The sequence below is a fragment of the Abramis brama genome (assembly GCF_963993115.1).
Source record: "Abramis brama genome assembly, chromosome: 12".
NCBI classification, from domain to species: domain Eukaryota; kingdom Metazoa; phylum Chordata; class Actinopteri; order Cypriniformes; family Leuciscidae; genus Abramis; species Abramis brama.
Genome location: NC_139974.1, coordinates 1326842 through 1349240, shown reverse-complemented (window position 1 = coordinate 1349240; position 22399 = coordinate 1326842). Strand labels below are relative to the sequence as shown.

General features: G+C 39.8%; 2 protein-coding genes across 3 annotated transcripts in view; one reads left to right on the top strand and one right to left on the bottom strand.

Moving 5' to 3' along the window:
- The window catches only part of fhod3a (formin homology 2 domain containing 3a), a 67530-nt gene extending 58816 nt beyond the window's left edge, over positions 1-8714 (top strand). For both annotated transcript variants that reach the window (XM_084131174.1, XM_084131175.1), the window contains one exon: positions 7262-8714. In XM_084131174.1, the coding sequence (XP_083987300.1) occupies positions 7262-7341 (80 nt within the window). In that variant the 3' untranslated portion in view covers positions 7342-8714. The remainder of the gene's footprint in view (positions 1-7261) is intronic.
- Positions 8715-9312: 598 nt separating this feature from the next.
- On the bottom strand, positions 9313-21245 carry LOC311093595 (glutathione S-transferase A-like). Its single transcript, XM_084131113.1, has 6 exons — positions 18399-21245; positions 18196-18261; positions 13790-13895; positions 12011-12129; positions 11374-11462; positions 9313-9777 (listed from the first exon to the last, which is right to left on the bottom strand). Exons 1-6 carry the CDS (start codon positions 18564-18566, stop codon positions 9645-9647), a joined length of 681 nt encoding a protein of 226 aa, XP_083987239.1. The 5' UTR covers positions 18567-21245; the 3' UTR covers positions 9313-9644.
- Between the last annotated feature and the right edge of the window lie 1154 nt (positions 21246-22399).

Genomic DNA, 22399 nt, shown 5'->3' with positions numbered 1-22399 from the left:
TGATGTGGCAGTATTTTACAGTAAAAACTTTATAATCTATCCGATTTTTTCTAGTCGATTTTTACTCATCTCAGTATAGCAATAGAGTTTTTTAAAAGCTGTTCATTCATTCACACACAGAAATGCGATTCATTTTTAAACAGTATTTTTGCGTGTACAGACACTATTGCGATTAAAACAAAGCATAGAACTAACCTATTCCTCAGCTGGATCCGTCGCTCCTCGAAATGAAACTTCCAGCACTTCTGAGGTAAATTTTCCAGGATTATTATTAAGATACTATTATTCCTCACAGCGTCGTAAAGTACATGAGTCTGAAAGTGAACTTGCGGCATGTGTTATCCAGCTGATGTGGGCGTTTCACAGGTTTGTATGGATGCCTCAGATCATTTGCATTTGAATAGCGCGCGCTCTCCGTGGGCGGGGTCACATTAAAACATAATGAGCTGAGATGAGAACGACTGACATCTCTCTCTTTTCATACGTATTACATAAAATGTGAATATTTGTTTTTTATAAAAAATACTTCATTTAAAAGAAGAGAATTCAAGCTTCATGCCTGTGTGTCTGTATGCCTGTTTGACTGAGTATTCGCTGAGTTATTGTTCATTTTCAGACGCGTTTCAGAATTGACTTCATTGACAGAGGTATGGGATTAATATCCTGCCATGATTCAAAACTGAAAATAAAGTTCTGAAAGGTTGAAACTAAGTGTTCGAAAACTCAAAATCTTACAAAAAAAAGTTTTGCAAGATCGAAAAATAAGTTTTGCAAGCTTGCAAAATGTAAAAAAAATAAAAAATATCTGTGCAAACATTATGTTGTTTTTGAGATTTCCTTCTTCAGAACTGCAACATTTTTTTACGATGTTGCGCAAACAATTTTTCAGAGTTTCAAATTTGTCAGTGTTCTCCCACTGTATTAGTTTGTTTTCCAGGTTTGAAACCTTGTAAATGGTGATCTGAAAACTGGTGTGCGAATGTGTGAAAAAAAGTTTTGAAACTCTGAAAACAGAGTTTTCCAGGCTTGCAAAGTGGTAAAAAAATTTAATCTCTGCAAACATAATATTGTGTTTGAGTTTTCCTTCTTCAGAAGTGCAACACTCTTTTTTTACGGTGTTGTGCAATCATTTTTTCAGAGTTTCGAATTTGTCACTGTTCTCCCAGTGTATAGTTTGTTTTCCAGATTTGAAACCTTGTAAATGGTGATCTGAAAACTGGTGTGCGAATAGGTGAAAAAAAGTTTTGAAACTCTGAAAACTGAGGTTCGAAAGGGCGCAACTTACTACATTACATTACATTTGCACTCCTATTGCAGACTATTTTTTCAGAGCTTAGTTTACAACACCCACTTTGCGGAGATACGCCCTCACAGTTGCGAGTTTGCGACTCACGTGATTTGTGGCAGCGTTGTCACGCAGCTCTGCTCTGAAACTCTGAAACTCAGACTGAGCGAAAATGAAGCTTCGCAACTTCGCAACTTAAAAAAAGCCTGGAGGGAGGGCCTTCTGCTATTGGCCAATGCTTTGCTGTCTGCTGACGTACAGTCCAATCACAAGTCGTATTTACTGGAAAGGTGGGATTGACCGCCTGCTCCGCCAATGACGAAAGCGCACAGGATACGCTAACAGGATGCACGGCTTTTTAAAAAGTTTATTTTATAAATTATCTTTAAAATAGAATATTCTGAAAAAGTGACGTTTCCATTTTTGCTGATTCACATTGGTAAAACACATTTCAAAGTTACATACACCATTATGTTTTTGTAAAGATCACATTAGTTAACTGTAGGCCTATAAATTACAATCAGATTATAACAGATTATTATTTGATAACACCATTCAAAAGAATATTCAACATGAATGCCCCATTATGTTTTATGATGTTTTGTTTTTTAACTACAATTGTATTCATAAGTTTTATTGGTTTTTTTATTGGCCAGCAGCAGTCCTTAAACAAACATAAAATACACATAATATACACTAAATATTTTTATATTTTTGCCCCATGCATTCATGTTGAATATTTGAGTTTTTTTTTTTTTTTTATGCTTGTTTTGCATATTAAACTTTTTATAAATGCCACCTCTGATGCAGATTCTGTTTTCTCTGCAGTGGGAACACATTTTTTTTGTTGATACTAGTCAATTTGATTGGTAAAAGTAGGCTAATATAGTGACTTAAAATGTATAGAATTTGACTTGAAAGATGACAGTTAGGGGGAAATTGCCTTTATAAATGTTAAAAAAAAATGCAATGAGAATCAATTTAAGATTATTGGTTCAGAATAAATGACTTTTACAACACAACAATTGAACAGTTTACTTAAGTTAGTTATTGCACCAATACAGTACTTGAGATTTTATTATAATATTAGGCCAATGTACATGCCTGAGTCGCTCGCTGTGTGAGGAGAATGATTTGCCAGCTGAGGAAAGTGAGTCGCTCGCTGTGTGAGGAGAGTGAGTCGCCAGCTGAGGAAAGTGAGTCGCTCGCTGTGTGAGGAGAGTGAGTCGCCAGCTGAGGAAAGTGAGTCGCTCGCTGTGTGAGGAGAGTGAGTCGCCAGCTGAGGAAAGTGAGTCGCTCGCTGAGGAAAGTGAGTCGCTCGCTGTGTGAGGAGAGTGAGTCGCCAGCTGAGGAAAGTGAGTCGCTCGCTGTGTGAGGAGAGTGAGTCGCCAGCTGAGGAAAGTGAGTCGCCAGCTGAGGAAAGTGAGTCGCCAGCTGAGGAAAGTGAGTCGCCAGCTGAGGAAAGTGAGTCGCCAGCTGAGGAAAGTGAGTCGCTCGCTGTGTGAGGAGAGTGATTCGCCAGCTGAGGAAAGTGAGTCGCCAGCTGAGGAAAGTGAGTCGCTCGCTGTGTGAGGAGAGTGATTCGCCAGCTGAAGAAAGTGAGTCGCTCGCTGTGTGAGGAGAGTGAGTCGCCAGCTGAGGAAAGTGAGTCGCTCGCTGTGTGAGGAGAATGATTTGCCAGCTGAGGAAAGTGAGTCGCTCGCTGTGTGAGGAGAGTGAGTCGCCAGCTGAGGAAAGTGAGTCGCCAGCTGAGGAAAGTGAGTCGCTCGCTGTGTGAGGAGAGTGAGTCGCCAGCTGAGGAAAGTGAGTCGCCAGCTGAGGAAAGTGAGTCGCTCGCTGTGTGAGGAAAGTGAGTCGCCAGCTGAGGAAAGTGAGTCGCTCGCTGAGGAAAGTGAGTCGCCAGCTGAGGAAAGTGAGTCGCTCGCTGTGTGAGGAGAGTGATTCGCCAGCTGAGGAAAGTGAGTCGCCAGCTGAGGAAAGTGAGTCGCTCGCTGTGTGAGGAGAGTGATTCGCCAGCTGAAGAAAGTGAGTCGCTCGCTGTGTGAGGAGAGTGAGTCGCCAGCTGAGGAAAGTGAGTCGCTCGCTGTGTGAGGAGAATGATTTGCCAGCTGAGGAAAGTGAGTCGCTCGCTGTGTGAGGAGAGTGAGTCGCCAGCTGAGGAAAGTGAGTCGCCAGCTGAGGAAAGTGAGTCGCTCGCTGTGTGAGGAGAGTGAGTCGCCAGCTGAGGAAAGTGAGTCGCCAGCTGAGGAAAGTGAGTCGCTCGCTGTGTGAGGAGAGTGATTCGCCAGCTGAAGAAAGTGAGTCGCTCGCTGTGTGAGGAGAGTGAGTCGCCAGCTGAGGAAAGTGAGTCGCCAGCTGAGGAAAGTGAGTCGCTCGCTGTGTGAGGAGAGTGATTCGCCAGCTGAAGAAAGTGAGTCGCTCGCTGTGTGAGGAGAGTGAGTCGCCAGCTGAGGAAAGTGAGTCGCTCGCTGTGTGAGGAGAATGATTTGCCAGCTGAGGAAAGTGAGTCGCTCGCTGTGTGAGGAGAGTGAGTCGCCAGCTGAGGAAAGTGAGTCGCCAGCTGAGGAAAGTGAGTCGCTCGCTGTGTGAGGAGAGTGAGTCGCCAGCTGAGGAAAGTGAGTCGCCAGCTGAGGAAAGTGAGTCGCTCGCTGTGTGAGGAAAGTGAGTCGCCAGCTGAGGAAAGTGAGTCGCTCGCTGAGGAAAGTGAGTCGCCAGCTGAGGAAAGTGAGTCGCTCGCTGTGTGAGGAGAGTGATTCGCCAGCTGAGGAAAGTGAGTCGCCAGCTGAGGAAAGTGAGTCGCTCGCTGTGTGAGGAGAGTGATTCGCCAGCTGAAGAAAGTGAGTCGCTCGCTGTGTGAGGAGAGTGAGTCGCCAGCTGAGGAAAGTGAGTCGCTCGCTGTGTGAGGAGAATGATTTGCCAGCTGAGGAAAGTGAGTCGCTCGCTGTGTGAGGAGAGTGAGTCGCCAGCTGAGGAAAGTGAGTCGCCAGCTGAGGAAAGTGAGTCGCTCGCTGTGTGAGGAGAGTGAGTCGCCAGCTGAGGAAAGTGAGTCGCCAGCTGAGGAAAGTGAGTCGCTCGCTGTGTGAGGAGAGTGATTCGCCAGCTGAAGAAAGTGAGTCGCTCGCTGTGTGAGGAGAGTGAGTCGCCAGCTGAGGAAAGTGAGTCGCCAGCTGAGGAAAGTGAGTCGCTCGCTGTGTGAGGAGAGTGATTCGCCAGCTGAAGAAAGTGAGTCGCTCGCTGTGTGAGGAGAGTGAGTCGCCAGCTGAGGAAAGTAAGTCGCTCGCTGTGTGAGGAGAGTGAGTCGCCAGCTGAGGAAAGTGAGTCGCTCGCTGTGTGAGGAGAGTGAGTCGCCAGCTGAGGAAAGTAAGTCGCTCGCTGTGTGAGGAGAGTGAGTCGCCAGCTGAGGAAAGTGAGTCGCCAGCTGAGGAAAGTAAGTCGCTCGCTGTGTGAGGAGAGTGAGTCGCCAGCTGAGGAAAGTGAGTCGCCAGCTGAGGAAAGTGAGTCGCTCGCTGTGTGAGGAGAGTGAGTCGCCAGCTGAGGAAAGTGAGTCGCTCGCTGTGTGAGGAGAGTGAGTCGCCAGCTGAGGAAAGTGAGTCGCTCGCTGTGTGAGGAGAGTGAGTCGCCAGCTGAGGAAAGTGAGTCGCTCGCTGTGTGAGGAGAGTGAGTCGCCAGCTGAGGAAAGTGAGTCGCTCGCTGTGTGAGGAGAGTGAGTCGCCAGCTGAGGAAAGTGAGTCGCCAGCTGAGGAAAGTGAGTCGCTCGCTGTGTGAGGAGAGTGAGTCGCCAGCTGAGGAAAGTGAGTCGCTCGCTGTGTGAGGAGAGTGAGTCGCCAGCTGAGGAAAGTGAGTCGCTCGCTGTGTGAGGAGAGTGAGTCGCCAGCTGAGGAAAGTGAGTCGCTCGCTGTGTGAGGAGAGTGAGTCGCCAGCTGAGGAAAGTGAGTCGCTCGCTGTGTGAGGAGAGTGAGTCGCCAGCTGAGGAAAGTGAGTCGCTCGCTGTGTGAGGAGAGTGAGTCGCCAGCTGAGGAAAGTGAGTCGCTCGCTGTGTGAGGAAAGTGAGTCGCCAGCTGAGGAAAGTGAGTCGCTCGCTGTGTGAGGAGAGTGAGTCGCCAGCTGAGGAAAGTGAGTCGCTCGCTGTGTGAGGAAAGTGAGTCGCCAGCTGAGGAAAGTGAGTCGCTCGCTGAGGAAAGTGAGTCGCTCGCTGAGGAAAGTGAGTCGCTCGCTGTGTGAGGAGAGTGAGTCGCCAGCTGAGGAAAGTGAGTCGCCAGCTGAGGAAAGTGAGTCGCTCGCTGAGGAAAGTGAGTCGCTCGCTGAGGAAAGTGAGTCGCTCGCTGTGTGAGGAGAGTGAGTCGCCAGCTGAGGAAAGTGAGTCGCTCGCTGTGTGAGGAGAGTGAGTCGCCAGCTGAGGAAAGTGAGTCGCTCGCTGAGGAAAGTGAGTCGCTCGCTGTGTGAGGAGAGTGAGTCGCCAGCTGAGGAAAGTAAGTCGCTCGCTGTGTGAGGAGAGTGAGTCGCCAGCTGAGGAAAGTGAGTCGCCAGCTGAGGAAAGTAAGTCGCTCGCTGAGGAAAGTGAGTCGCTCGCTGTGTGAGGAGAGTGAGTCGCCAGCTGAGGAAAGTAAGTCGCTCGCTGTGTGAGGAGAGTGAGTCGCCAGCTGAGGAAAGTGAGTCGCCAGCTGAGGAAAGTAAGTCGCTCGCTGTGTGAGCATAGACTGTGTGTGAGGCGAGTGAGCATGAGAATTTCGAGAGTGAGAATTTCGTCATTGGCGGAGCAGTCGGTCAATCCCACCTTTCCAGTAAATACGACTTGTGATTGGACTGTACGTCAGCAGACAGCAAAGCATTGGCCAATAGCAGAAGGCCCTCCCTCCAGGCTTTTTTTTTTAAGTTGCGAAGTTGCGAAGCTTCATTTTCGCTCAGTCTGAGTTTCAGAGTTTCAGAGCAGAGCTGCGTGACAACGCTGCCACAAATCACGTGAGTCGCAAGCTCGCAACTGTGAGGGCGTATCTCCGCAAAGTGGGTGTTGTAAACTCAGCTCTGAAAAAATAGTCTGCAATAGGAGTGCAAATGTAATGTAATGTAGTAAGTTGCGCCCTTTCGAACCTCAGTTTTCAGAGTTTCAAAACTTTTTTTCACCTATTCGCACACCAGTTTTCAGATCACCATTTACAAGGTTTCAAATCTGGAAAACAAACTATACACTGGGAGAACAGTGACAAATTCGAAACTGAAAAAATGATTGCACAACACTGTAAAAAAGAGTGTTGCACTTCTGAAGAAGGAAAACTCAAACACAATATTATGTTTGCAGAGATTTTTTTTTTTTTACCACTTTGCAAGCCTGCAAAACTCTATTTTCAGAGTTTCAAAACTTTTTTTCACACATTCGCACACCAGTTTTCAGATCACCATTTACAAGGTTTCAAACCTGGAAAACAAACTAATACAGTGGGAGAACACTGACAAATTTGAAACTCTGAAAAATTGTTTGCGCAACATCGTAATTTTTTTTTGCAGTTCTGAAGAAGGAAATCTCAAAAACAACATAATGTTTGCAGAGATATTTTTTATTTTTTTTACATTTTGCAAGCTTGCAAAACTTATTTTTCGATCTTGCAAAACTTTTTTTATAAGATTTTGAGTTTTCGAACACTTAGTTTCAACCTTTCAGAACTTTATTTTCAGTTTTGAATCATGGCAGGATATTAATCCCATACAGAGAGACATCAGAACTCGCATCATATTTATTTTTCTTTATTTGGCAAAAAGCACAACACTTTGTTTTTATTGTGAGTATACACAAAAAATAATACACACTTAACAGAACCGATTGATGTATGAAACTATGAGTATTTTGAATCTCTTTTGCACTGATAAGAAAAAAAGCGAGCCTATCGCGCCGGCGCGATTGTCGACCCCAGGGGGTTAATAACCAGTTACTGTAGCTAATGTTATTGATTAAAGCTGATCATGATTGTTCTTGTGTCTCAGTGAGAAGGACCCTGAAGGGTGGTTTGACCCCAGAAGAAGCCCAGGCGCTGGGATTCGACACGTCGGAGATGCCGGTGTAACAGGACGTCCCGAATTGAACCACACTGACGTTTTTGCCTTCCCAGAATTCACCTCAGGACAACACAATACCCAAGATACCACAGTAAAAACATCTTTTTAACAAATCACCTGATCATATATAGAGTGACGTCACTGCTCCGCCTCCTTTACATGCCTTTTATCCTAAGCCACGCCCTCTCATTACATCACACCACACCAGCCAATCACAAGCCTGCACTGTGACTTTTTTTTTAAATTAGTGCAAATGAGTGAAAGGGCGTCAAAGAAAAGGTGAGAATATGTTTTTGCCCCCGGATGAACACTAACTCAGGGTTTTCACTGTATTCTCCATTTTAATTATTTCTATTTAAACTCATCTCGAATGGAAAACACAGAGGAGTGATGAAATGAAGCTTTAAATCACTGTTTGCATCAGTCAGATCAGTAAAATTGTTTTAATCAGACTGTGGTCTGATACTTTGGTTTATTTATTATAAAATGTATAAGATAAGAGCATTAAGTATGTTTATAGACAGTTTTTAGACAGTGAAACAGGTTTAAAACACACACAGACTCGAGATGTTAAGACTATTGTTGAGTTTTATATCTTTTGCCATATTGCAATTCTGGTGTGTTTTAAATGACGTGTGTCTGTGCTTTGAAAAATGACCCGTTTTATGATGGCAAATGCTGCAATCCTCTCTGTAGGCGTCTTCTGTCTGAGAGTTATAGAAGATTTCAATGTGCCTTTGACACAGAAGGAACTGGAATAATAAACTCACTCATGGGGTTTGGCCAAATCTGAGGATCCGTCACATCATGCGTGTATTATTACTGTTGTTGGAGTTGTTCTCCAGGTCCTGCTTCTGATTGTGTGTTTCGGAGTTTTTGTTGGTTCAAGCTGTAATAAGAACCATCATGTTGCACCTTAACGTCCATTAATATGGGATTTTTATGAGAAAACAAGACTTATATAAATAACTAAAGATTTAAATGAAATCTACATCGGATGCATTCTGTCTCCAGAAACTGTTAAATGTACAGAACGGTGAAACTATTTTTGACAATGAACGAGACTGTAAAAATGTTAATGCCCTTTTGTTTAGTTTTTTTTGTAGATTTCTGTCTGATAGATTTTCTGTACGTTAATATACAAAAGTGTTTTAGAGGACGTGCTCAGATCTCGTCAGCAAAGAGAGTAGGTTTTAGTTTAGTGTTAGAACAGAGACTTGTGTTGAGTTTTACTGTTATTTCAGAACACTTGCACGATGGCACCACTCGTCTGTGTTACGCCTGTAACGTTCAGTAGTGAACTTGAAAGCCTTGTACTGTAACATTTCTCCACTTTGATCCGCATGCGTTCACCGCCGGCAATAAACCCTTCCTGAAGCAACACTTGTGTTTGGATGTGTGTTTCTGATCATGTTACTGAGATAATGTCCTTCAATACATATAAACAACTCTGAATGAATGCATTTTTGTATATTTTATTTGTTATTTTATTGATTTGTTCACTTTAAAACATGATTGTAATTTGAACTGTAAAAAGTACTACTGTAAAACCTGTTAATTGGTTAATAGTAAGCACCATCAAAGTCCCTTTCAAGGAAAGTCTCGGACATCCATTCTCTACTTGAATGAGGGAATCCGAAATCTTAAAAACCTGAACTCACATTTAAATTCCATATTTCAAATCAGTAACGAAATCTGACATAAAATGTCCCATAAATGTTGTTTCTTATGCTCGAATAGCATTATAAAAGCTGACCAGCCCCGTTCTTCCCTAAAGTCCACGAAGAACTGATCAAGTCATGCCCTGCTCACACACACACACACACACCTTCATACAATGACAATGAAAATTAGAAGTGATCTAGGAGTTTTATAAACTGTTTTATACAGTTTTATATTTCAAACTTACAAATATGGTTAAGTTTTAAATTATTAGCACAAAATCCATTTCTTGAAATGATGGTAAATATTTTCATCAGTTTGATTGAACAGGATAAAACTTTATTAATCCCAAACAACATGTTAATCTGCCATTACAGACATTAACAATGAGCTTCATCTTTAGAAACTGTTCAAAAGGTTCACAGATTAAACGCCTGACAGAACAGAAACATCAGACCAATGAAAGGTGCAGCGATGTAAACAAGACAAGAGTTGTGATTTAACAGTTGTAAGTGGGAAGTGATTCTTGCATAAAGGACTGTTAGAAAAACATCAAAAGGCAATTACTGAATACATCAAAGCTGAACTTTATGCAATATTAATCTGATTCTGTGATGATCCAGAGGTGTTGAGGACGTCTCGATGTTCCTCACAGGTCCTTCAGTGTATCCTGACCCTCGGGTTTCTCCAGCCAGTGTGGAGGCCAGCTGGCTTTAATACTGGGACGCTCCTTCACCATTTCATAATACTCCATCAGTCTGGGACATCTCTCTTTAGGACAGCTGTTAACCAGACAGACAGATCAAACATTAAACCAGTCTAACAGATCAAACATAAAAGGGATAGTTCACCCAAAAATGAAAATTAACCCATGATTTACTCTCCCTCAGGTCATCCTAGTGTATATGACACTCTTCTCTCAGACGAACACAATCAGAGTTATATTAATAAATGTCCTGGCTCTTCCAAGCTTTATAAAGGGAGTCAATGAATATGTTTTTTTGAAAGTCCATTAAAGTGCATCTATCCATCATAAGTGCATCTATCCATCATAAAAGTGCATCTGTCCATCATAAAAGTGCATCTATCCATCATAAAAGTGCATCTGTCCATCATAAAAGTGCATCTGTCCATCATAAAAGTGCATCTATCCTTCATAAAAGTGCATCTATCCTTCATAAAAGTGCATCTGTCCATCATAAAAGTGCATCTATCCTTCATAAAAGTGCATCTATCCTTCATAAAAGTACATCTGTCCATGATAAAAGTGCATCTGTCCATCATAAAAGTGCATCTGTCCATCATAAAAGTGCATCTGTCCTTCATAAAAGTGCATCTGTCCATCATAAAAGTGCATCTATCATCATAAAAGTGCATCTGTCCATCATAAAAGTGCATCTGTACATCATAAAAGTGCATCTGTACATCATAAAAGTGCATCTGTCCATCATAAAAGTGCATCTATCCATGATAAAAGTGCGTCTATCCATGATAAAAGTGCATCTATCCATCATAAAAGTGCGTCTGTCCATCATAAAAGTGCATCTGTCCATCATAAAAGTGCATCTATCCTTCATAAAAGTGCATCTATCCTTCATAAAAGTGCATCTGTCCATCATAAAAGTGCATCTATCCATCATAAAAGTGCATCTATCCTTCATAAAAGTGCATCTATCCTTCATAAAAGTGCATCTGTCCTTCATAAAAGTGCATCTATCCTTCATAAAAGTACATCTGTCCATCATAAAAGTGCATCTGTCCATCATAAAAGTGCATCTGTCCATCATAAAAGTGCATCTATCATCATAAAAGTGCATCTGTCCATCATAAAAGTGCGTCTATCCATCATAAAAGTGCATCTGTACATCATAAAAGTGCATCTGTACATCATAAAAGTGCATCTGTCCATCATAAAAGTGCATCTATCCATCATAAAAGTGCGTCTATCCATCATAAAAGTGCATCTATCCATCATAAAAGTGCGTCTATCCATGATAAAAGTGCGTCTATCCATGATAAAAGTGCATCTGTCCATCATAAAAGTGCGTCTATCCATCATAAAAGTGCGCTTCTATGATGGATAGATACACTTTTATGATGGATAGATGCACTTTAATGGACTTTCAAAAAAATATATTCATTGACTCCCGTTATAAAGCTTGGAAGAGCCAGGACATTTATTAATATAACTCTGATTGTGTTCGTCTGAGAGAAGAGTGTCATATACACCTAGGATGACCTGAGGGAGAGTAAATCATGGGCTAATGTAAATGTTTGGGTGAACTATCCCTTTAAACCAGACTCTGATCCGAACCTTAAGTTGACATTATGATTAAACGTGCTGTCTAAGGAGAAGGATTGATAATGATTTCACTCACTGAAGTCGTGGGAAATATGCGATAATGGGGAAACAAACCACGTCCGCCATGGTGAAGTTCTTGCCGGCGAGGAACGACCCTTTACCCATCTGACCAACAAAAGAGATCGAGTTTATTAGGAGAACAATAAGGGTTCAAGTTCAATGGTCAAAGGTTGATGATAATAGTTATGGCAATAGTTATCCTCTACTTAAAAAGCAAGAATTTAATAAACATGGCATTCATAATGCAATTAATCTAAAACAGAAATGGAAAGTTTGCATTTACTCGCTCCACTAGTGATTACATCTACATATATGGACATATGAAGAGATTATGCATTGTTCATGAGACCAGGAAACTGTATTCACACATGGATCATTTATATTACTAATAAATCGATTAACAAATTATTTCAAGTTTGATTTCATGACTTGAGGTTTAAAAAACATTCAGTAATATTGATATGACTGAACTGACTATCAGAAGAGAACAAAACTACGACTGATCTGATTTACAGCTGATTTGACTAATATTTGATGAAGTTTGCATCACTGATTGTGTTATTTTCCACTTTATCGCTGTAAAGCTGCTTTGAAACAGTCTGTACTGTATAAAGCGCTGTAGAAATAAAGCCGCCTTGACTTTAAAACACAACCTTCTCCAAGTATCCGTCCCACAGTTTGAGCTCGGTGACGAGATTCTCTTTATTCCTCTTCAGGGCCGATTCGTGTCGCTCTCCCTCAGGGATGTACCACTCGTAGAAGGCCACGTCAACTGCACACACAAGAGTAACACAGAATAACCGGCGGTTTATTCGGCTGATCCGTGAGCAAAGAGAGCATGTGATGGGAGGACGATGACAGCCAATAAACGATATTAATTACTATTATAAACTACTTTGAGCCGGATGGGTGAAAATCTGAGTGATGCGAGTACAGATCCGTATATTCTCCTCTGAGTTATACACCATTTATTTCTATATAAAATAATACAAATATTAGAAATAAGCACATTTTATTCTATTTTCTCAATTAAAGCAGTATGTGTACACTAAAATAGGCAGATCCGTCTGGTTGAAAGATTAATCAAATTTAATATATAGTATAACCACTAGATGGCAGCATAGGTCTATTTTACTTGCAGCAATATTTAGAAATATTTGTATGCTTCCTGGCGGTTACACATGTGAGAAGTTCTTAAGTTCAGTAAAACACTCAGATCACTTGTTTGAAGAGGTTTTGAGATGATCCTCACTGCAGAACACGAAATCCAGAGGGAGGAGTTGGATCCAGATCCAACTCCTCCCACATTACATACCTAAACCTACCCATCTCCACCCCCTGATCCCTAAACCCACCCCTAAACCTACTCATCTCCACCCCTTAGATCTGGATCCAACTCCGCCCCCTGGATCTCGTGTACTGCAGTGAGGTGCTACTGGAGGTTTCTGGACTTTAAATAAAAAGGCTACCATGGTTCCAAATGCCGTAATTTCTGATTGCTTTGAGATATTCACACAAACTGTGGCCCGGATGCAGTTGACGACTGTGAACAAGCCCTAACTTGATATGAATTATGATCTGTCATATACTTTATAATAGTCGCCATGTCAAGCGTTAATGATAACCAAATAAATCAATAAATTGCATCGCTTTTTCTAAGGTTTTCTCAGCAGTGTTGTAACATAAGAACCTCCAAACATGATCAAAAAATATCTTCAAAATATTAAAGGTTTCTATCAAAGGAGACCATGTTTTTGATACCTTGTTTTGTTTTTGGTAGAGATACAAGCCATTACTTTTAAGTTTGCCATGTGAAATCATTAAAAATGCCTTCAAGCTGTAAGGAGTTAACATTGACAGTCTACAGAGAGCTTGAAGTCCCCCTGTAGTCAATAATATTAACCCTTAAAACTAACATTTGATCACCAAAATGACATATAAAAAAAACAAAAATCTTCAAAAAACATCATGCCAACAACTTCATGCCTTAAAATATCTTGAATGTAACTCGACACCCTTCCCTCATTTAGTATGCGCGGTTCTATGAATATGCAAATGAGCCCCGCCTCCACTCACTCACTCAGCTCAGAGATCCACTGGTTGACGATCACACGTTGATCTGATTGGTTACAAGGTAGTTTGTGACGTCAGAAACACCAGCGATTTCAAAGCGTGTTTTTGAGACTGTCTTTTGTACACATGGTTTGTCTTAAAGCATATTAAAAACACCACATAGACATATAAACAACATTAAAAGCTGGAACAGGAGGACTTTAAATCTTGCAAACATTAGGCTGTCAATTAATAAACAATTGTCATGAACTTGTTATTTTGTCTTATTTCTAAACCGGTATCATAAACCACGAGTGCTTGAGTTACTCTGGTATTGTTTGGACAGCTTTAAATGTACGTTCATGATTTAAATCACTTACACATCTTCTGCTGCAGGTTGTTGGTCTCGAACATGCGCTGGTAGACGAGCGCCAGTTCGGCTGGATCATCTGGGATCAGACGGGTTCCTTGAGACTTGAACGCACTCTAGAAACCAGAAACATTTATCAGTCTGTGACGTGACCCTCATCTTTGTGTTTGGATCTGTTCAATTACTACAAAAAAATTTATCAAATTGTTATTATTACTCTTTCTTGAAAACACTGATTCAATTTCAAAAGCAAATGCTAACCAATTATTTAAGAGTTGAGCAGCGAGCTCATTGGCTGATACAGCAGGAACCAATCAGATTTGTGTAACAAATACATGCAATATAAGCATATAAACATGGAAAGTCTACATTGGAACTTATTAATCTATTTTAAATCTACTCTGAAACGTTATAAAATAATCACTCAATTTAATGCTCTTAGCTTTTCTTAAACCCTTGAAAACTAGAACAAAGTGATTATTTGTAACTCACCTATCCCAGTTTGATAGACAATATTAATATTATTTGTTGTTTATTTGGACTGTAATCCTGCGAGATGTCGCCGACTCAAACGCAGTGCTCTGTGTTTGCATAAAACCGAAGGAAACATATTAATCACTAATTCTTTTTATCATATTTTGTTTGTCCCTGAACTGGACAAACATGGAAAAATATGATGGGAGTTTAAAATATATTTTAATGTTTTTGCGGTCTTTCCGAAAACGGGTTCCAATAGAACATGTTCGAAACTGCGCTCGTTAAAATCACAAATGATTTACTCTTAGCTTCTGACCAAGGCTGCATCTCAATACTAGTTTTACTTGATCTAAGTGCTGCGTTCGATACTATAGATCACACAATACTCTTAGATCGACTACAAAATTATACTGGTGTTCAAGGACAAGCATTAAGCTGGTTTAGATCATACTTATCTGACCGCTACCATTTTGTCTATTTAAATGGAGAAAAATCGATCATAACTTCAGTAAACTATGGAGTGCCGCAGGGATCTGTGTTAGGCCCTCTGTTATTCTCAATATATATGATGCCACTTGGAAATATTATAAGGAAACATGGAATTAGTTTCCATTGTTATGCTGATGACACTCAAATATATATTTCATCACGGCCGGATGAAAACGCTAAATTATCCAAATTGACAGAGTGTGTTAAAGATATAAAAGATTGGATAACGCGTAATTTTCTTTTATTAAATCCAGACAAGACAGAGGTAATACTTATCGGTTCAAAAAACCGCCCACAGAACCTCTCACAATACAACTTTGACATCGTAGGACAGGGCTATTCAATTGACGGCCCGCGGGCCAAATGCGGCCCGCCAATCATCTCCATGCGGCCCGACGGCACCAACCTCCCTCCTCCTCTTTTCCTGGCGGTGCGGCTAATTCAGTTTGATACTCGCTCCGATTGACCTGAGAAACGTTTTACGTGCGAATATTTCTGCAGTTATTATATGTGTCCCGAATTTATGTCGACTGAACCAGCGATACCAATCATTCGTGAATGAATCATTATTTTGGTTCGATTCTAAACGCGCTTGCATAACGGTCTAAAACTATTCAGATTCATTCGGACCACTCCGTCACTGAATCATCTGAAGCGGTTTCTCGTTCAGTACAGTATAACAACAAATAGCGCTGTTTTCAGTTGTTTCACTAGTTGTTTCAACACGGCCCAGCACGGAGTTGCGTTTACTCCCGGTCCCGGACACTATATTAAACACCACTGCAAAAACCAGTGGGAAGCGTTTCAGTTCCGACAGAAACCTCTCTGTTACAAACCACTCGATGATTTAACTAGTATTAAATCGGATGAAACAGCCTCAACATTCCCATTCCAAAAAGCAGGAGAAACACTGTGGCATGAACGAAATTAGAAGACTTTAAATCCCCTAATCACCCTTACAAACATTTACCATGAATGTAGGCTACTGTAGTAATTTACCATGGTTGGGCAGAAATGTGCAATATTTATATTGAATACTATGTAGTAATAAATAAATATAGTAAATATATATATATACACTATAATATTATATGGTATAATAGAAAATATAGTGATTTATATTGCATTAGTTTTATTAGGTGGGTAGAGGAATATATAATTAATGCTTGTTATGAAATTATGTCAGTTTCTTTGTAAAGGTGCGTATAGTTTTTAACTTGTTTAGGCATTTTTTATACATTGGGAGTGAGTAGCCTGTGGTTAACAAGTCTCACTGTCAGAATATTTTCATTTAAGCATAACAATTATAAATAAAATAATTATTATTTCTCACCAACAGCTATAAGTTTGTATAAATAATTTATTTGTTCCAAGGAAAATAGTTGTACACAGCTGTAAATTATCACGTTTTTTATTTATTATGGTTTTATATATTTGCATAGGCTACTGTTGGGTACCACATTTCCAAGTAAATACCCTTTTTTAGGGTTACTTTAACGTATTTATTGAAACTGTTATGTTTCAATAAATAAGATAAACCCCCAAACCAAACCACCGGCCCACCTCAACTTTTCGATTTGATAATGCGGCCCTCGAATGAAACTAATTGAATAGCCCTGTCGTAGGATGTCCTGTTACTTTATCCTCTACAGTAAAAGACCTGGGTGTTATACTAGACTGTAACCTGTCTTTTGAAAATCATATTTCATATGTTACAAAAATAGCCTTTTTCCACCTTAGAAACATTGCTAAGCTACGTAACATGCTATCAGTTTCTGATGCAGAAAAGTTAGTTCATGCATTCATGACCTCGAGACTAGATTACTGTAATGCTTTATTAGCCGGTTGTCCTGCATCCTCAATAAACAAGCTACAGTTAGTCCAAAATGCCGCCGCTAGAGTTCTTACTAGATCAAGAAAATATGATCATATAACACCGATTTTATCATCACTACATTGGCTACCTATAAAGTTCCGTATTAATTACAAGGTATTGCTACTGACTTATAAAGCCCTAAACGGCTTAGCTCCAGTCTATTTAACGGATCTTCTATCGCCCTATAATCCATTGCGCTCTTTAAGATCAATAAATTCGAGGCTTTTGGTCATGCCTAGGATATCCAGATCCACCAAAGGAAGGAGAGCATTTTCACATTTAGCTCCAAAACTCTGGAATAGTCTTCCTGATACTGTTCGTTGCTCGGACTCGCTCTCCCAGTTTAAAACTAGATTAAAGACGCATCTTTTCGGCCAGGCATTCATATAATATTTTTAATCTTACAGTTCAAACTACAATCCGGCCTCTAGTTCATAAATGCCAGAGGAGAACTGGCCCCCGACTGAGCCTGGGTTCTCCCAAGGTTTTTTTTTTCTCCATTAGGTCACCTGATGGAGTTTTAGGACACCATTAGGTCACTTGATGGAGTTTTTTCGGTTCCTTGCCACTGTTGCCTTTGGCTTGCTCAGTTGGGGATATTTTGGGGATATTTAATTTTATTTTATCAATCAATAAATTCCACTAGAAACAAACCTTGTTGTATTATTTTATTTTAATTTAATACTGTGAAGCTGCTTTGATACAATCTATTGTGAAAAGCGCTATACAAATATACTTGATTTGATTTGATTTGAACATGTGCGTTTGCTCACAAAACCTTTGCGTTCTTTTGCGAGTGAATGCATGCAAAAGTTTCTCAGAGGAATGAAAAAGTTTTGTAAATGCATGCAAAAACATTGAAATACATATTTTAATGATCAGCTCTTAACTGTCTAGTATGAAAGCTTATGTTCAACAAATAAGAAAAAACATGCTTTTGTAAGTCATAATTATGATTCATACTAATTCATGATTATGAGATGAAAAGTCAAAACTTTGACTCACATTTTCATAATAACAAAAGTTGAAACTGACTGTCATAATTATGACATAAAAAGACAAAATTATAACAAAGTCAAAATTATGACATCAAATCAAGTATATTTGTACAGTGCTTTTCACAATAGATTGTATCAAAGCAGCTTCACAGTATTAAATTAAAATAAAATAATACAACAAGGTTTGTTTCTAGTGGAATTTATTGATTGATAAAATAAAATATCCCCAAAATATCCCCAACTGAGCAAGCCAAAGTCAAAATGAGTCAAACATGAAAAGTCAAAATAAGTTAGTATGTTATGATTTCTACTTTTTATCTCAATTATCATTTAGTATGTCATAATTATGACTTTTATATCATTTTACTTTTTAGTCATTAAGATTTACCAATTTATTATTATGTGGTGGGAATGGGCTCTCGTGGTCTAGCGAGTTCAGTCACGCTTAATTTCCCCGCAATTTGCAGGTGAATATTACCCCCAATTTTTTTATTATAATAAAAAAATAAAAATAAAAAAATGGTCGTAAGGACCGCTGGATTCTCGCCACGCCTTCTGTTTATGACACTGATTTACCTCCAGATACAGACACGCGGCGAAAGACTCGTTCACGATGAGGTCTCCGTGCTTGAAAGTTGGAAGCTGCAAAATAAATAAATGTGCAATAGTAAAACAAAAGTTCGGTAAATGTCGTGTCTCTTTATGAAAGTTGCATTTACAGTAAACACGTAATGCAGTCAGCAGAAACCCCACTCCACAGGCGTGTGTCTGTGACGCACCTGAACTCTGGGATTGAGAGCCTTCACTTCTGCACACTGGTGCTCTTTCTTGTCAAACGACAGAAGTTTGTGTTTGTATCCCTGCAGTTTCTTCTCCTCCAGCGCGATCATGACCCTCCAGCACGGCGGAGAGCCGGAGCCCCAATAAAGCATCATATTCTCCGCCATAATGTCGAGTTTAATCAGAAATGTTGTCACAGATTTGGTTGCGTTTCGAGCACAGACAGTATATAAACGGTTTCGAGTCTGAAAGTGGGCGTGGCCTGTTCGCAAGTTCAAGGAGCATGCGCAGTTTATGCTCGTGTGAAGACCGCGATCAGCCTGAAGATGGCGTTGGTAGGCTACTTAAAGGAATAGTTCACCTAAAAATAAAAATTATCCAATAATATACTCACCCTCAAGCCATCCTAGGTGTATATGACTTATTTTCAGCCACACACAATTAGAATTATATTTATCTATTAAAATTAAATTAAAATATCTTTATAATGGCAGTGAATGGTAACAGATTTTGAAGCTCAAAAAAGCGCATCCATCCATCATAAAAGTAATCCATATCCATTCGACTCCAGTGCGTTAATAAATGCCTTCTGAAGCGAAGAAAAATATACATTTAAAACTTTATAAACTATAATCACTGTCATGACAAATCGAGTCAACTATCAGTTAATGATTATACTAAGTAGCCTACATACGACTGACATTAACTTAAAATATGTATGGCTATATGGATTTATAACATTACTTGCATTTACTAATGCATTTACTTACATTAACAAATGGAACCTTGCAAAGTGTTATTCAAACTAGTAAAGGAAATTTCTTTTCTTTTTTTTTTAAATGTCCAAATGTTAAATGTCCAAATATTTCAGTTATTAAAAGAATGTAATGATGTTCAATTAGCAAGAAAAAAAGTGATTAGCATATAGTGTAATTGTTTTTTTGTTTTTTTACAGTATTTTACTGTGTCATTGTTTACTCTTATCAGTCCGAAGCTTCGAAAGTCCACATGATGAAGATAACCTGAGCTGAAGGTGAGGCTGAAAACTGCTCAGTCACTTCATGTATGGTCATGACTGTGTTCTTGTGGAAGATGCGCTTTCATATCTCAGATTTCTGTTACTGTACGTTTCATTAAAGCTGGTTTTGCCTTAAAATGAGCATTGGCTCCCCAATTCTTTTAAAAGTATTTAATTCAAACATTTCTATTTTTTGCAACAATAATAACTTTCTTTGTAGGTTCTTTTTTTTCTTTTCTTTTTTAACTCTCCCAGAACATTGCAGGAAGTTTTTGTTTAGTTTTTTGTAATAACCTAAAAAGAACAGAACATTCTGTAATGGTTATTTTTTATGTTTTATTTTTATAACCATAAAAACCATTCCAGAATGCTTGATCTGTGCGCTAGTTTCAATTTTACGGACTTTACTTTGTATTCCTCAGTCGGTTTCCTTTGTTCATAGTGTCCCGCCAGTCAGAGCTTTGAAATTAGTTTCATATAGCATTTAATCAATTGAAGAAATAAGATCCGTCAAAACACGTAATAATTCTAACTGTATAGATAAAACATTAAGCCAGGATTAAACGTATAGTGTAAAAACTAAAGCACAGAAAGACGCGCGCGCACTCGCGTAATTCAAAAATTAACGGTCATTTCGTTTTACTGCTGACTGACAGACAGTTTATCGATCTCTTCATTTAATAATTACTTAATATAGATATTATTGTAACTATGATTTCGGAGAGATTTGACACGCCTGATTGAAGAGTTTGAAGTTTTTATACTGATATCCTACTTAAAGTCATTTCTTTTCTTTCATTTTTTTTAATATCTGTGAAAACATTGCGTACTTGGAAAACCTTTCAAAGTCATACTTTGATTATGTTGAAGTCATTGTTATTTGGTGCTGAAGAAATGTAAAATCTAGGTACCCCATGCAAATTTTACTAATGGACAAATTTAATCTTAATCAATCTTCCATATGGTTGATGTGCTCTGATTATTTTCATAAATTCAGCAATAAATAAAAACAAGATAGCCTATGTATAATGATTATAGATAGGTTTCCGATGACGTCACATTTCTCCCGCAACTCCTTACGGCGCCATCTTGTGTGTCAAGTGGGTCAAGCGTTTGTGTTACGGAGCATGATAATACCCTGAATCGGCATTATTCTGAACATAAAAATCATACGATTATTCTCCGTTTGGCTTGAGTTAATGTTCAGTGCTGCTCTTGTGAACATTTAGAGGTTTTGTGCCCTGGAGATGTGACACTTTATCTAATCATTTCCAAGATGGGCTAGCTAAATGCGCTAGCTAGCTATAATCGGCTGTCAAATCGCTGTACCCAGGCGGCTACTATCGACACAGCCCTTGAGAGGTGTTGGCTGGGCAGAAGCACACTCTGACGATTGTCCACCTTCATCACTTTCTCTGTGGCCACATCAGCTGGTCGAGCACATCGCTCCGTGCCTCTGCTCTCCATCTCTCTCCTAAGTTACACTAAATTAGCTCGGAGCGTTGTGGTGGTGTTGTTGTTGTTTTACCCAGATGGTGTTGTCTTGACACTGAGTCTAAATGTACCATATAATAAGGGCTGTGCAGATATCAGCCGCCTGGCTACAGCGATGTGAACCGTCAATGCAGGGCTCCAGACTAACATTTCCACGAGGGAGAGAGAGCAAGACGTTTGTATCCCTGCAGTTTCTTCTCCTCCAGCGCGATCATGACCCTCCAGCACGGCGGAGAGCCGGAGCCCCAATAAAGCATCATATTCTCCGCCATAATGTCGAGTTTAATCAGAAATGTTGTCACAGATTTGGTTGCGTTTCGAGCACAGACAGTATATAAACGGTTTCGAGTCTGAAAGTGGGCGTGGCCTGTTCGCAAGTTCAAGGAGCATGCGCAGTTTATGCTCGTGTGAAGACCGCGATCAGCCTGAAGATGGCGTTGGTAGGCTACTTAAAGGAATAGTTCACCTAAAAATAAAAATTATCCAATAATATACTCACCCTCAAGCCATCCTAGGTGTATATGACTTATTTTCAGCCACACACAATTAGAATTATATTTATCTATTAAAATTAAATTAAAATATCTTTATAATGGCAGTGAATGGTAACAGATTTTGAAGCTCAAAAAAGCGCATCCATCCATCATAAAAGTAATCCATATCCATTCGACTCCAGTGCGTTAATAAATGCCTTCTGAAGCGAAGAAAAATATACATTTAAAACTTTATAAACTATAATCACTGTCATGACAAATCGAGTCAACTATCAGTTAATGATTATACTAAGTAGCCTACATACGACTGACATTAACTTAAAATATGTATGGCTATATGGATTTATAACATTACTTGCATTTACTAATGCATTTACTTACATTAACAAATGGAACCTTGCAAAGTGTTATTCAAACTAGTAAAGGAAATTTCTTTTCTTTTTTTTTTAAATGTCCAAATGTTAAATGTCCAAATATTTCAGTTATTAAAAGAATGTAATGATGTTCAATTAGCAAGAAAAAAAGTGATTAGCATATAGTGTAATTGTTTTTTTGTTTTTTTACAGTATTTTACTGTGTCATTGTTTACTCTTATCAGTCCGAAGCTTCGAAAGTCCACATGATGAAGATAACCTGAGCTGAAGGTGAGGCTGAAAACTGCTCAGTCACTTCATGTATGGTCATGACTGTGTTCTTGTGGAAGATGCGCTTTCATATCTCAGATTTCTGTTACTGTACGTTTCATTAAAGCTGGTTTTGCCTTAAAATGAGCATTGGCTCCCCAATTCTTTTAAAAGTAGCGCCCGCGAGGGAGAGAGAGCAAGACAGCGCTTAGTTTGGAGACGGTGAAGTCTTGTTTACATGTTCGCCTGGCTCCGAAGAGAGAGAGAGAGAGTGCGCGCGCGCGACCGGCTCTCTCTCTATCTGCTCGTTCTTTCAGTTAAACATGCACCCAGTTCATCTACATTACTCACCGATCAAATAAGACTTTGGC

What these genes read in the sequence shown, in the direction of transcription:
- LOC311093595 (XM_084131113.1), bottom strand. Translation starts at nt 18,566, where the DNA reads ATGGCGGAGAATATGATGCTTTATTGGGGCTCCGGCTCTCCGCCGTGC. An exon ending in CAACCTGCAGCAGAAGATGT is followed by an intron (nt 12,130 to 13,789) that starts GTAAGTGATTTA and finishes TTGTGTGTGCAG; the next exon opens with TTGACGTGGCCTTCTACGAG. An exon ending in GGGACGGATACTTGGAGAAG is followed by an intron (nt 11,463 to 12,010) that starts GTTGTGTTTTAA and finishes TTTGTTGGTCAG; the next exon opens with ATGGGTAAAGGGTCGTTCCT.